Below are 14515 nucleotides of genomic sequence, written 5' to 3' on the forward strand. Positions count from 1 at the left end.
CAAGTAACGCTAACCACACTTCAAAATTGCTAATTAATTATTATTCAAGAAAACACTATGCGAAGTTGGAGAATATTTACTGCAGCAAAAATTATTGCTGGTTCTCTCAGGTCTCATTGTAGATTTACTGTTCAAGTTTTTTTATTTTTTTTTTATTATGATCATCAAACCTTTTTTTTAATCAATTGCATGTTTTTTTAGAAAAAATTAAATAGTAATTGATTCAAATTTATTCACCGAGTACAATATTAAATAAAAAACTATTGTAAAAAAAATAAAAATAAATAATCATTTTAAAATTTAATAAAAAATCACTTTAGTTCTCCTGGTTTTCAAATAAAATACTTTTTAGCCCTTAAATATTTTCTAAAATCTCATTTTAATATAAAATGTTTTATTTTTTTATGTTTTAGTTATTGATTTGGAAGTGAGAAAATTCAGATTCTAGTGATAAAGAAAAAAAACCTTAACTAAGACCGATTTCAATCATAAAAAATAATTTTAAAATTAATAAAATTTATTTATTTAGAAAAGTTTATCTAAAATGCTACTTTTTTTTTTAACTTTATCTCAAATGATAGATTAGTGCTCAAATTATTTTTTTATCTAACACAAATAATTCTTGATTTATATAATTATATTTATACACAAACTTTTTAATATTTAATGGAAAATAGTTGAAAAAACCTTACATATTTATTTCTTATTAAAAAATAAAATAATCTGAATTTGGGTCAAATAGCCGGGTATGGAGAATACGCGTTAACCCTCCTTTTCATTTTTAAAATTCCTTAGTTGTGGGGCCTCCCTCTATATGTACAAAATACTAGAGTGGGTCCCTTGGCAGGCAACCCAACACATTATCAATGATCGAGATTTATCTGATAGGCTCATATAGCTGCATATCAAGGTATCAAGTGCCTCTAACCTATGGCACCATACTTGTCAAATTTATCAAGGAGGTTGCTGCAGGAAAGAGAGTCAACCATGACCTAGTCTGCCACAGGTCTACTGCTATTTCCTCCTACTATACTCTAACTGGTACAGTAACATATAATAATATTATACAAATAGAAACCATAATTGGACCGAAATATTAAGCAATGCCGCTTGAACCTCGAAAATCGCAGGATTTACTGTTTATGTGTAAATATGCCACTTTAAATAACATTTCTTCAGCAAGCACCACGTCACTAACCGGGGAATTTTCGGACTTCATTTTATGCTTTAACAAAGAGACTCGACCTTCTCTCTTCTCCCTTCTCCATTAAAAAAAACCCAACAAAATCAAGAGAGGAACCTCAGCCTAGCCTTCTTTCTTGACATCTCATTCTCTCTAGTTCTCTTTTGCCCCCTCTCTTGTATGGAAAATAGAAGTGACAGGGGTTGTCACTTGATGCTGTGAAGCCATGTTTTGCAGGTTTTTGCTTGTCTTTTCACTGTTTGTGTTTGTAGAATCTACATGCAACAGCACAGACCAAGAACTGGTCTCGAAGGCTTTTAGCTCTGTCTCTGGCTTCAACCCTTCCTGGTTTCAACTTGCTGGTCCTGCTTCAAACTGTTCTCATCCTTCTATAACAGAAATAAGACTTCCTTCAAGAAACTTGAGTGGAAGCATTTCTTGGAAGTATCTCAAGAACATGTCCCAACTGCACACAATTGATCTCTCCAGCAATTCACTTCAGGGTCGGGTGCCAGCTTGGTTTTGGTCTATAAAGAGCCTGCGTGAAGTCAATCTGTCTAAGAATGGGCTTGGAGGGAGCGTTGGGTCTGGTATTAATGGCTCATCTATATCAATGCTTAAAGTTCTCAATCTCTCAACCAACAGGTTCACCAGCTTGGTTGAAGTCTCTGGTTTTGGGAATCTAGAGGTTCTTGATATCTCTCACAATGATTTAGGTTCTTTGCCTTCCGGGTTCGCTAACTTGACCAAGCTAGAGTCTCTAAACATCTCAAGCTGCAGCATTTCAGGCAACATAACAGTCATTTCTGGTCTCCAATCATTGAAGTATCTGGATGTCTCAAACAACACCATGAATGGTAAATTCCCTTCTGATTTCCCTCCATTAGATGGCCTTGAGTTCTTGAATGTTTCACTAAACAACTTCTCAGGGCTTGTTGGCTATGACGAATACAACAATTTTGGAAAATCTGCTTTTAGTCATGGTGGTAGTTTGATTTTCAACACCTCAGAAACCCCAACTAATCCCACCATGAAGCCACAACCCCAGCCTCACGAGGGAACCATAAAAAAATACCCACCAGTTTACTTACACGCCAAAAAAGCAAGGTCCAAATCAAAAGCCAAAACTATGATCATTAGTGTCTCATCGACATCAGCATTCCTCTTTGTTTCGATTGCTGTTTGCGTCTTCTGCATGCACAGAAGGCGAAAGATTGCAAAAAGAAACAAATGGGCAATCTCTAAGCCAGTCCAATTCACATTCAAGATGGACAAATCAGGGCCGTTCAGCTTTGAAACGGAGTCAGGTTCATCATGGGTGGCAGACATTAAGGAGCCAACATCAGCACCAGTGATCATGTCATCTAAGCCATTGATGAACTTGACTTTCAAGGACTTGATTGCTGCCACCTCACAATTTGGCAAAGACTCTCTCCTAGCAGAGGGCAGGTGCGGACCCCTCTACAGGGCTGTCCTACCAGGAGACCTCCACGTGGCGATCAAGGTTTTGGAGAATGCGAGGGACCTTCATCATCGTGATGCAGTTGCTATTTTTGAAGATTTTTCCAAACTGAAACACCCCAACCTCTTGCCACTATGTGGGTACTGCATCGCAGGTAATATTTCTACTTATTACCATCTTTGATAAATCTGTGGCTATCTCTCTAATGGTCTCCCGGGCTGTCATTAAATTCTAGGGTTCAGACTTCAGAATTTGGCAAGTAGTTGTTTATACTGGAGCCCCTGTCAGTTTAAAATCTAGCAGATAACTATGATTACAAATTTAGAAGTTCGTGATTAATTTTTTTGTAAGTTCCCTGATTCGTGCCAAATATTTTGAAAACTGGCACCTGTTTCTCTTCTCCATGTCTGTGCGTCTGCCAGGGGGTCTTTGCCACTCCGGAGAGTCTTCGTGCCTGTTTCGCACCGAGTTTGTAAATGTGCTTTTCTTTAAAAAATGTATTATTATATCCTTGGACACCCAAGAATCTTGATGGAAATATGCTTGAGTTTTTGTTTTGTTCAGAACTAATTGATAGTGTAACTTTTATTTTTAGAAGAGTGTTTGTTTTAGAATAATTTTAATATTTTTTTTAGTTTTTTTATGTGTTTTAATATGGTAATATAAAAAAATTAAAAAAATATTTTAATATATTTTTAAATAAAAAATATTTTTTAAAAACATTTAACTCTTTGTTTTAATATTAAACTTAATGTTTTAATTCTCCATCTCTCTCTCCTTTGTTTATAATTTTTTATACCAGGTAAAGAGAAGCTCGTACTGCACGAATTCATGTTCAACGGAGATCTCCACCGTTGGCTCCACGAGCTGCCCACACTCAAAACCAACTTGGAGGACTGGAGCGCTGACACGTGGGAGAATCAAAACATCCACGGGTCCCACATTGCTTCTCCTGAAGAAAAAACTAACTGGCTCACACGCCACCGAATTGCCGTCGGGGTGGCTCGTGGTGTTGCCTATCTCCACCACGCGGGATCCATTCATGGCCACCTCGTCGCGTCCAACATCCTCCTGTCTGATTCCATGGAACCCCGGGTTGCCGATTTTGGACTTCGAAACGTTGGCCAAAAGAACAGAAGTGTCGGTTTGGATAGCAAAGATTGTGGGTTTGAGAATGACGTGTATTGTTTCGGGGTTGTGTTGATAGAGTTAATGACGGGCGAACAAGGGAGTGGAGAGAATGTGGAGTGGGTGAGGAGGCTAGTGAGAGAGGGTCGTGGTGGTGACGCGATTGACTCAAGGCTGAGACTCGGCGGCGACTCAGCAAGCGAGATGGTTGAGTGCCTCCGAGTTGGGTACCTCTGTACGGCTGAGCTGCCTGAGAAGAGGCCCACCATGCAGCAAGTCTTGGGTTTGCTCAAAGACATACATCCGTGTTGAGTTGAGTCACCGGAGTCTGGTTGAAATATTACCTCGCGCGCATAGGATAACTACGAGGCCAACATGCTGCAGTGGCGCTTTTTGACTGGCTGAATTGCGAAGTGATGTGCACGTGCTACGAAGCGAAACGGGGTCGGACTTTAAGCTAATTTGCAAGAGACCGTGTCCTGTTGGCTGTCTCTCAAGATTTATTAGCTTTTTGTGTGATTTATTTAATTTTGTCATCTATAGACAAAAACTTAAAGGAAAAGAAAAAGGTCTCAAAAGAAAAGTGAAAAAAAAAAAAAGAGGAACAAAAGGATGTGGAGGTAGGGTAAGAACGGAAGGTAAAGAGATGCTAGGTAATCCCATTTAAAGTGTATTTGATTTTGTATTTGAAAAGCATTTTTTAAATTATTTTTTTATAATTTTATGTTGTTTTAAAAATAGATTTTAAAAAATAAAAAATATTATTTTAATATATTAAAAAATGCTTTTAAAAACAATAATTACAACCATTTCAAACATTACCTTCTTAAACTATAATAAGCCTTTAATCTCCTCTTCTTTTCAATTCTTATCGGACCTTTTCTTTTATTGTATTTCTTTCTTCCCTTTATTCGATCTTTAATTGTTTTCTATTTTTCTTTTGCGTCTTTTGATATGGATTTTCCTTTTTGTTTTTGCTAACGGAAAGAGGGAGAGATGGATGCTCCGTGACCATGCACGTCTATTTTCAGTTACGTGTGTTCTTCTTGTGATCTTTAGCCAAGAAGAATCATGTTTGAGGCGGCGAACATAACAGTGGCTGTCATATATAGGGGGCAGAAATTGTAACAAGCAAGGAAATTTCAATTCTGATGGCGGTTTTTGTCCACTCAACAGAAGCCAATCCCGTCGTCGACTGTTCCTTTCACAATCAGAGAATCAATCATGTTATGTTGTGCTCTTGTACTAGCTAGCGACATTTTAGATGAATTATTCAGTGCGCATGAGTGGAGTGGTTCGAGTCCTTTTAATCAGTAGAAATTGAAGCTTTCAATCAACATCCATCAGCGATTTAGAGGAGTTCTTGAGACTAAATTTATCGACATAACTCAGCATAATTTAACATTAATTCTCATGTTTTCTAGCTAAGAAGCATCCACAGGGATGCTTCCAAAGCCAAAGTAACTGTGTTGCAATACAGAGGCAAAAAAAGAGGGAGGACTGCCTTTAATTTTCATAAGCTGTTTTGTATCTATAGCTTTCTTTAATAAAATGAATTCGAAATCTAATAATCTTAGTTTATTTAATAATTTTGTAATGTAACTAGGAGGGTTACCCTTTTGTATAGTTTTAATTGTCTATTACAGCGCAAGATGGATATTGTATTTTAAAATGTGTTTTGCTCGGAAAAATATTAAAATATTTTTTTATTTTTTAAAAATACCAACATAAATAATTTGATATAAAAAATAAATAAAAAATAGCAAAACACCCCAAGACTCGCATGTTCTTCGGTCGGGAAAAAAGGAAAAAAGGAGAAAGATACATATCCCTAACGTGATCACTCTCAGAATACGAAGAATGGTAGTCCAATGCAAATAGCTGTTGCGCAAACTCATCGGTCAGATCACTGAATCTTCGAAAGTTAGGCGTTTTCGAAAAGTCGGTTGGAAGTATATGCGTTAAGCGACAAGCAATCATCATCATCATCAAAGGGCTGGAAAACTAAAGCAAAAGCAACTTCACTCTGAGAAATATTTCTTCTCGTCGACCATCTGCTAGGTATATATTCTGTAAGAAAGTGAAAGGAGACAGTGATGGGCATCCATCACCAGATCTTTATTGTACAGAAACAATATAATGCCTTGCCTTGATCTTGGGACTTGGAAGAAAGTTACAAGCGTGGAGTTGATATTGATCTTAGTTTAACCATATGGTTTCTTTTATTTTCTGTATATACAACAATTAGACAATGCATCTGGATTTATTTTCTGGTTACCAGCAGACATAGATCGGGACAAACTTTCTTCTCGAACTGATTAGTATTCTATTTCAGCCAGAACATTAATTTCGAAAGTTACAAATTCATGTTACGTATAGACTAGATACGCAATCAAATCTGGGGAAAACTGACAGAGAAACTTAAACGATAATTCTTTGCATCGTTCTTTATCTTGAGAATAGCAAGAGACGATTCAGTGATATATGTATTATGGTGAGTGATGCGCGATCGATGGATACCAGACTAGAGCTCTTCCGAGGTCGGCGGGAGACCCTCACCAGTCATTCCCGGCCCTCAGGTCAGCTTGCCCTAGCTATATGCCCATCTGGCTCTTAGATTAATCACAATCTCACAAATATTAGTTACAGAGGTGGTATATATAGCAATGTTCTTGTGTTGTTTTAATTTCTTAATGCCTAATGTAATCTTCTTAGCAGCATGCAACCTTCGTACCAATCTAGACGGCCTAGCTTTTAGTCTAGACTAGCATAGTTGCTCGTTGTTTCTACGCTGTAAAGATAATTTCATAATAAAAATAAATATTTGTTGGCAAGATAATGAATAAAATCATATTAAAAAAATATATGTTTTTCATTAAACTGTTTTTTTCTGATTAATGCAAGTTTTTTTTTTTACGACAAAATGGTTTTCTTATTAGCAAAAGAAACAGTAATAAAAATATATATATTCATGAAAATTGTAATGATTTGAACTAAAAAAGAAAAAAATGTATTTTTAATCAAAAACCTACTTTTTTATTCATGCATTTCTTTTTTATTTAAAAATATATTAAAATAAAAAATAAAAATAACTACCCCTTTAAAAACAAAATAAAAAAAGACAGGTAAATATTCCTAAACTATTTCTTTAATGCTCATAAATATTAGGCCACAAAGCCTACATGCTTAGGTTTTTTTAGTCTATATTTTAGTTTTATTATTTTATATTTAAATTAAAAAATTAATAAAAAATTATTAAGTCCAATTAAATCTATAATTAATATTATAAGTTTAACGAATTAATTTATTAGCATACAAACTATTATTTATTTATTTATTTTTATATTGTTTTTATCCCTTAATTTTAAAAACTATTATATAATTTCACTATTTGTTATTAATATTTTTTTTTATTTAACTCAAACTTTAAAGGATGTAATTTTATTATTTGTTATCAATCATCTATATTTGTTATCTTAGCATTATGTGTTTACCATAGATTTTTATTTTTAAAAAATATTATATATAAAAAATTATTATACATTTTATTGTTATATAATTAAATAAAAAAATTATGAAATTCTTTTTATGGATTTTATCCTTCAATGAATTGATCTTTTCAATTTTTTTAAATTATTCTTATTAATTTCATAAATTAATCCAAATTAATTTAAATTAATTAATTTTTTATGATAATATTATTTTAAAATATCATTTAATTCATAATTAAAATTTTTTATAAGACACGTTAATAATCCACAAATATATTTTTTACCCTTCAACCCACGGCATAGCCCGTGCCGCTAGTCATGTTTTATACAAAATGCAAATATCCCAACTTTATTAATATCTTCCTCTTTTAACAAAATTGAAGAAACCCTAACCCTAGAATTGCAGTCATGGCGTCCAGAAAGAAACAATTAGAAGGAATCGCATTACTCTCAATGTACAACGACGACGAAGAAGACGATGAAGAAATGGAAGATCTCCATTACCAACAACCACATAACGACATGGAGGAAGATGCTCTGAAGGATGATAACGCCATGGCTACCGAAGCAGAAGCAGCTACCTATTGTAGAAATTCAACTCCCAAAGGAGGAATTTTACGGCTTTTGAAGCCGCAGCAGCAAGGAGGGACTATTAATTTGGAAACAAAAAGAAGTAATAGAGGAGGGACACTTGCTATTGTTGATTATGGCCACGGTGAAGTTGCTATGTCCCCTGAACCCGAGGTAATTCCTTTGTTTATTTTTTTTAATTGTATGTCAATGTACTGCTCTCTTTGTTAATTTTCGTATGCTGTTTGCTTTTGTTCCGGATTAATTGGGTTGTCACTTTTGTAGGAAGTGGAGTTTGAAGAGAAGCTTCAAAGTGTCAATGGTAGGCGTTGCTCATCTTTTTATCTATTTATGTATGGATTCATGGATCAATTTTAACCATTTTTTTCTTAATAAACCATTAGAGTTTGTTCCCCCATTGTTTGCGTGTTGTTATGCAGTTTGTTTTAAATATGATTTTGCTTGTTGTAAATGTGAATTTGTATTATTTGTGTTGAACATCTGTGATGGTCAAGTGGCATGCAGATTGAAAAACATATTTATGATGGTTCTAGAGGAGTTAGGTTAGTTATTATTGAATATAGACTTAATAGGACAAATTATTTTTTAAGTTAGTGGTTTCCTCTTACGTTGCTTATGATTTAATGCTATTTTGCTTTGAATACAAGTGTTGTTGACAAGTGTTCTCAGAAACTGACTGTAAGATGAATGAATGCATCTGCGGGCAACAAAAAGCTCCTTCTCATGTTGTATCTTTGTTTGACCACTTTTTTGAAATATGCATGCAATTACAACGAAATGAGACAAATCAAGGTTCTCATTGTTTCTTAGTTAGAATGCTCATGCTGATCATTAGTTAAATTTGTTTGTAACAGGTGTTATCCAAGAAAAATCTTCTCCAGGAACTGCTCATTTTTTATCTCCCAGTTTTCAAGCAACTCCACAATCATTTGAAAATTTAGGACCATCACAGCTTGATGAAATAAATGATACCACTAATGAATCAGAAGCTGTCAACACTGAAGGTGCTAATGAGGTTCCTGCAGAGGGTGTTAATCCATTTGATAAATTTCTTCCTCCACCACCAAAAGAGAAGTGCCTGGAGGAGTTGCAAGCAAGTTTCTTTCATTTCTGCTGTCAATAAGTGCTTTATAACTTTGCTATCTCTGGTGCTTTTGTCAACTTTGTTTACTATATACACCCATTTTTACAAAATATATGCCTTTTGTTTTTCTGGAGATTTTTTTTCTTGAGCAGGGTTGAGTTGGGAATATTCTGATTAGGATGCTATTATTACTCATTGATCCTCAGTACATTTTGATTAAAAATCTGGTCCTTTAGAAGGACATTGGTATTTTTCACTTTAAAATCTGAAACTATTGCAGAGTATTGCCTCACAGAACTATTCTTCATTTTCTGAAATTATTCCCACAGATCTTTTTTGGCTTAAGTAATTTGGATTGCATTTTACAGTTTGGTTACCATGAGTAATCTTAGACAATCCTCGTTTAGTTCCTTTGTTGTTTTGCTGCTGTGAGTTATGTTAGAAAATGCCTTGGTTGAATCATGGTTCTTTCCCAAAATTAAGAATGCATGATATTTTTTGGAACATAAAATGAACTGTCTTTCATGTATTCAGATGACGTAGCTTAATATGATTGGTTTGTGATTACAATATGTAGCACATTGTACATGCTCTTAACAGATTTTCCCCTCTTCATACTGTGTTATTTGCAGAGAAAAATTGATAAATTTCTTGCTTTGAAGAAAATTGGGAGAAGCTTCAACTCAGAAGTCTGCAATAAGAAGGATTATAGGAACCCTGACTTCTTACTGCATGCTGTGAGGTATCAAGTTATTGATGAGATAGGATCTTGCTTCAGGAAAGATGTATTTGACCCTCATGGATATGACCAAAGTGACTACTATCTTGAGCTAGGTTATTGCTGTTTCTTTCCACAGTCCCATTACTGTCTTTGACTTGGATTTTCGAATATGGGTTTGGGGTTCCTTTAAGTTCACTTGTAATTTGGTTAGTTATGAAGATCATGTGTTTTAACTGGAGCTTATGACTTAAACGGAAAGTCTGCACTTATTTTGATACCAGGGATGTGATTCATTGGTAATAGGAAGGGACTGGTCACAGGCCTCTGATTCTTTCTTACAGTTCATCACACCCGACATAATATTTTGCGTTATATATGATGTCACACTTTAATATGTACCCTGCTTGCCATAACCTTTTCATACATCAGCCACAAGACTCAAATAACAAAACCTAACATTTCATGGAATTTTGTATTTTTTTCCTTGCAAATGTTGGATATTTAAGTTTGTGTTTTTCCCTGATAAACAAATAGACTTGGTTTTCTGGCTTGGCTGAAGATTTATTCAGATTAGGGCCTGCAGTATGCCTTTATTTGGGATTGAAAAGCTTGCATTGCTGAATCGATTTCTCTAGTGTCTGGTTGTTTTTCAAAGTCATTTGAAGCCCTAATTTTTTGCAAATAGAGTTGTCTTTCCATTGAATATAATTTCCTGGCAATGACCTTTAGTATATTTGTAAAGCAGAGGTTGGCATGAGGCGTGAAAGGGAGAGGAAGGAGCGAGAGTCGAAGAGAAGTACAAAGGTCGAACGTGTTATGGGGGGGATTCAGCCTGGAGTGGTTGTACCTCCAGCAAAGTTCAGTATGCCTATTCCAGGTCCTAAAAAGTTTCTGTGACTGTAGTCATCGACTTTATGAGATAATTTTCCCCTCAATGTTGTATTTTATAATGGTCTCCCTCAGCTGATTTTTCTGATGTTTCAGTTTTCACTGCTAGTGGGATGCGTCCATCTTCAAATGCAGCTGATGCAGCTCCTCTTGAGGTTAGACAGAACAAGAAGTCAAAATGGGATAAGGTTATCATCTCTGCATGTTGCTCATATATGCAACCTTATGATTGCGCTGATGCTGAGGAACTACCATTTTGACTATTTTGTTTGCTTTCAGGTGGATGGTGATGGAAGGAATTTACTAACTGGTGGACAGGATTCTTTAGCTGCAGCAGCGGCAGCTCAAGCAGCACTATTATCTGCAGCTAATGTTGGTTCTGGATACACAGGTTTTGTGTGAGTTCTGTTAGATCCTTTGAACAATTTATTCATGCTCATACTTTTTTGAGCACCTTTCCCCGTCCTTCTATGCCCTTGAGTTTCTGTTTAAGTGCTTTGATATGATCACAGTAATGAGGTGATTAGGATTGCTGTGGTTGTTGTGCATATCTAGTAATTGGATTAGAAGGACAGCCAGCCCTTCCACGGGAGTGAGTTTTCTGGTGGGTTTGGTATGAAGATTAAAAGTTTGGTATGAGCTGTAAATTTGTGGTGGGAAATTTATAATGTTCTGTTTGGTTACTTTGAGAAAGATGTATTACTTAAATATTTCAGGAAAACGAAAAATAAAGAAGAATCGAATTCTTTGGACCTCTTTAAGAATAAGGACGATCATGACAGGATTCTAAATACTTACCAATCAGCCACTAAATACTCCAGTTATGTGACTTGGGGATCAGGATGCTTTTTGTCTATTCAAAAACCTTACTATGGTCCCCAGATTGTTGTCATTGTATACATTATACGTAAAAGAAGTACAGGGGCAATGCGCAGGTTTACGAACTGACAAGAACTTTCTTTGTTGACCAACTTCGAAGTTTAATAAATTGATGATGCATACTGATCCATTTTCATGTAGCAGGCAGCAGAAACGGCGAGAGGCAGAAGAAAGAAGATCCGGAGAAAGGAAGTTGGAAAGAAGATCTTGAGCATTTTGTCATACGCTTCTGCAATGAATTCAGGATATATACCATTTTGGGAATGGACAAAATTGCTCTAGGCAACATTGCTTTGTTCTTGTTAACATGCTAATTTTTATAAAAGAAATTGTATTTAATTGCAACTAAAAGCTAAATTTTGTAATTTTCAGCTTGAAGTGTAATATAGCTTATAGCATGAGGTCGACCTCTTCTGCTTGCTGTGCACGTGTATGTGATTAGCTGACTGGTTTTTGCAGGGAGCAACCATGGTTATAAAACACGCCCAGCCTCGTTGGCTTTCTTTTTCTTTTTCACATCAATGTCAAATTGAAACGAAACAATGTTCACCTTGTGACGTGGGTAATGACATTGGTGAAAGGCGAAGTATTATGTTCATGGTTGCTTAGTGCTCCTTTGCTCATGCAGGCATGACATGATTGAATGAACATTTCTTCGCATTTGCATTGTTATAAGACGCTTTTGATCCTCAATATTTTTTTAAATGTATTTTAAAAAATTACTTTCGATTTGATTTAATTTTTGGTATTTAATATAATTCTTGTTATGGTATTAATAAATAAAAGTTTAGGGAGTGAAATTAAAAAGGAGAGAATTGAAAACTAAGAAGAGTAGAGACTGAAATGATAACATGAAAGAATATGCAATCTTGGATAATTACTTTTGTCCATGCTGACTCTGACGACACATAAAAATCAATTTTAATTCTCATTATCTATTTGTTGTTCAAATAATTTTTTTATTTGATTTGTTAATTTTTTAATATCTAGCTTTTGTTCATGTTGATGTTGTTTTGAATAAATTCACAATGTATTTTTTTATGTTCAATTTTGCTCATTTATATTAATTGAATTTGTTAGAATATTTGTGGCGGACATGATTGGTGAAATCATTAATTTATGGTGAATTAATGTAAATTATGTAATGAAAAGAAATAAATCAAAATCCAAGTCGCCTGTTTATTATTATTATTATTATTTCAAATCGTGCCTCATAATAAAAAAAAAAGTAAGGATTAGGTTTTGTTATGTAGCCTAAATTTCAAATCATTATCCTAGAAGTGTCTATATATATATATATATATTTGCGCACAATATATATTTTTATTATTAAAATCAAACAATAAAACAAATTATCTTAAATAAAATGTTTTAGATTTATTTTAGCATAATCAAAATTTTATCTAAAAATTTATGAAAACCTATTAAAATTTTTAGTTATCATAAAATAAGATAGCAACTTTTTTTTTTTTTTACCCATTCACATGACATAAAAATATTCTAAAACGGAGGGGAAGCGTTGCATAATGTTAAGTACTGTGCACACATTCATAATGTATTGTGGACTGGAGCAGGCATTTTCTTTTAAATTCTCAATTTGAATTTCAAACTTTTATTTCACATTATGGAGCCCGAATTAAACATCTAATTGTATTTTTTTTAGAGAGAGGATTGAACTGAAAGACAAAGAATTGAAGTGAAAAAGATTAATAAAATAGATAGTAATTTTGAAATTTATTTAAAAAATTTATTTTACTTCCTTATTTTTTTTAGTTATTAGATAACCGATCTCCTTGATTTTTTAAAAATTTCATTTTAATACCATATTTTATTTACCTCATCTTCAATTTTTTTTTTTTGTACAAGAGAGAAGAGCTTGTCGAATTTCAATATAGAAAAAGAATATTTTTATAAGTGACATTTTCAATCATCTAAATAATCAATTTTTATGTTAAATAGTTTCATATGATAAGAAAGGTTTTACTTTGAAAGTGCCTAAACAAATGAGTTTGAGAAGATTTTTGGTTTCACTTCGATTATAAGGTAGTTTTTTATGTTTTTTAAGGTCATTAATTAGTTTAACAAGAATCTTGTTTTTATCAATTATCATACTAGTTGGGATCTGGAAAATTTCAAATAATGTGTCATCTATTTCTTTTAAAAAAATAAAAATTAGGGTGAATTATATTAAATTAAGAAAAAACAAAAGCCCATATGCATAAGTATGATCTTTTAGGCCCGCACATGAGTTTTTTCTCCATAGGCCAACCCATGGCCTGACTTATTAGGCCCAACAGGGTTTAACTTCTTTTTTTTAGTTTTATTTTTTCTTGAGTAATACCACTTTTTATATATTTTTTAAAATAGTTTTTAAGTTTATATTTTAATTAATACCCCTTCTTTGTGATTTTTTTATTTATCCTTTTTGAAATAACAATTATTTTTTAATTATATTGGTAATTTTTCAAGAGGTTACTATAATTAATTTGTATTTTTTATATATTAAATTTATTTTAAAAAATAAAAATATTAGTTTTTTATAACATTTTTAATATGTGTAGCCTTGCATAGTATTTTTTCCTTTTATTTTTTTTAATAAATTTTATGTGTATGTTGATTTCTATTACAAGTTGATTTTAATAAACAAATTCATTAAAACAACCAAGTAAATGGCCGGTGAAGAGAAATTTAATACCTTGTTCTACATTCATTTCTTAATTTTTTTTAATTTCATTGTTATTTATCGTTAATGATTGTTTTTATTTATTTATACAATGATTCTTGATATATTTAATTAGATGTGTGCATAAGATTTTTTATTTATAATTAGAAATTTTTTATGTAAAAAATATGTTGAGAAATTCTACATGTTCTTTTTCTAATAATGTATTGATGTTTTCAATTTGATCCATATTCTTTTTGTTTTTGTTTTTGTTTTTTCCTTAATCCTTTTATAAAAGTTTTATTGTTTTTAATTTTACCCTTTAATCTAAGTTTATAGTGTACTGGTTTTTTTTTTATTTTGATTCTTATTTTTTTTATTTTTTAAATATTTTTTTCTTTTTAATTGAACTCTTAAATTGAAAAT

General features: G+C 33.1%; 2 protein-coding genes across 6 annotated transcripts; both read left to right on the forward strand.

Annotated features, from left to right (window-relative positions):
* The first annotated feature begins 1105 nt into the window (after positions 1–1105).
* Positions 1106–4474, forward strand: LOC105107507 (probable LRR receptor-like serine/threonine-protein kinase At2g24230). The gene is made up of 2 exons (XM_011001450.1): positions 1106–2799; positions 3448–4474. Exons 1-2 carry the CDS (start codon positions 1410–1412, stop codon positions 4083–4085), a joined length of 2028 nt encoding a protein of 675 aa, XP_010999752.1. The 5' UTR covers positions 1106–1409; the 3' UTR covers positions 4086–4474.
* A 3097-nt stretch (positions 4475–7571) lies between these two features.
* On the forward strand, positions 7572–11938 carry LOC105107508 (SAP30-binding protein-like). Of its 5 annotated transcripts, none has more exons than XR_838899.1 (9): positions 7572–8008; positions 8120–8156; positions 8710–8948; positions 9572–9773; positions 10403–10537; positions 10645–10736; positions 10828–10946; positions 11572–11709; positions 11800–11938. XR_838899.1 is itself a non-coding variant. In XM_011001454.1 (9 exons), exons 1-8 carry the CDS (start codon positions 7673–7675, stop codon positions 11165–11167), a joined length of 1224 nt encoding a protein of 407 aa, XP_010999756.1. In that variant the 5' UTR covers positions 7572–7672; the 3' UTR covers positions 11168–11201; positions 11572–11938. The 5 variants fall into 5 exon arrangements, 4 of the variants coding, with proteins under 4 accessions (XP_010999756.1, XP_010999755.1, XP_010999753.1 ...); XM_011001454.1 differs by adding an exon at positions 11104–11201 and having other exon boundaries at positions 11572–11938; XM_011001453.1 differs by adding an exon at positions 11104–11181 and having other exon boundaries at positions 11572–11938.
* The last annotated feature ends 2577 nt before the right edge of the window (positions 11939–14515 follow it).

This window comes from Populus euphratica, unplaced genomic scaffold (genome assembly GCF_000495115.2).
Source record: "Populus euphratica unplaced genomic scaffold, PopEup_1.0 scaffold162.1, whole genome shotgun sequence".
Classification (NCBI taxonomy): domain Eukaryota; kingdom Viridiplantae; phylum Streptophyta; class Magnoliopsida; order Malpighiales; family Salicaceae; genus Populus; species Populus euphratica.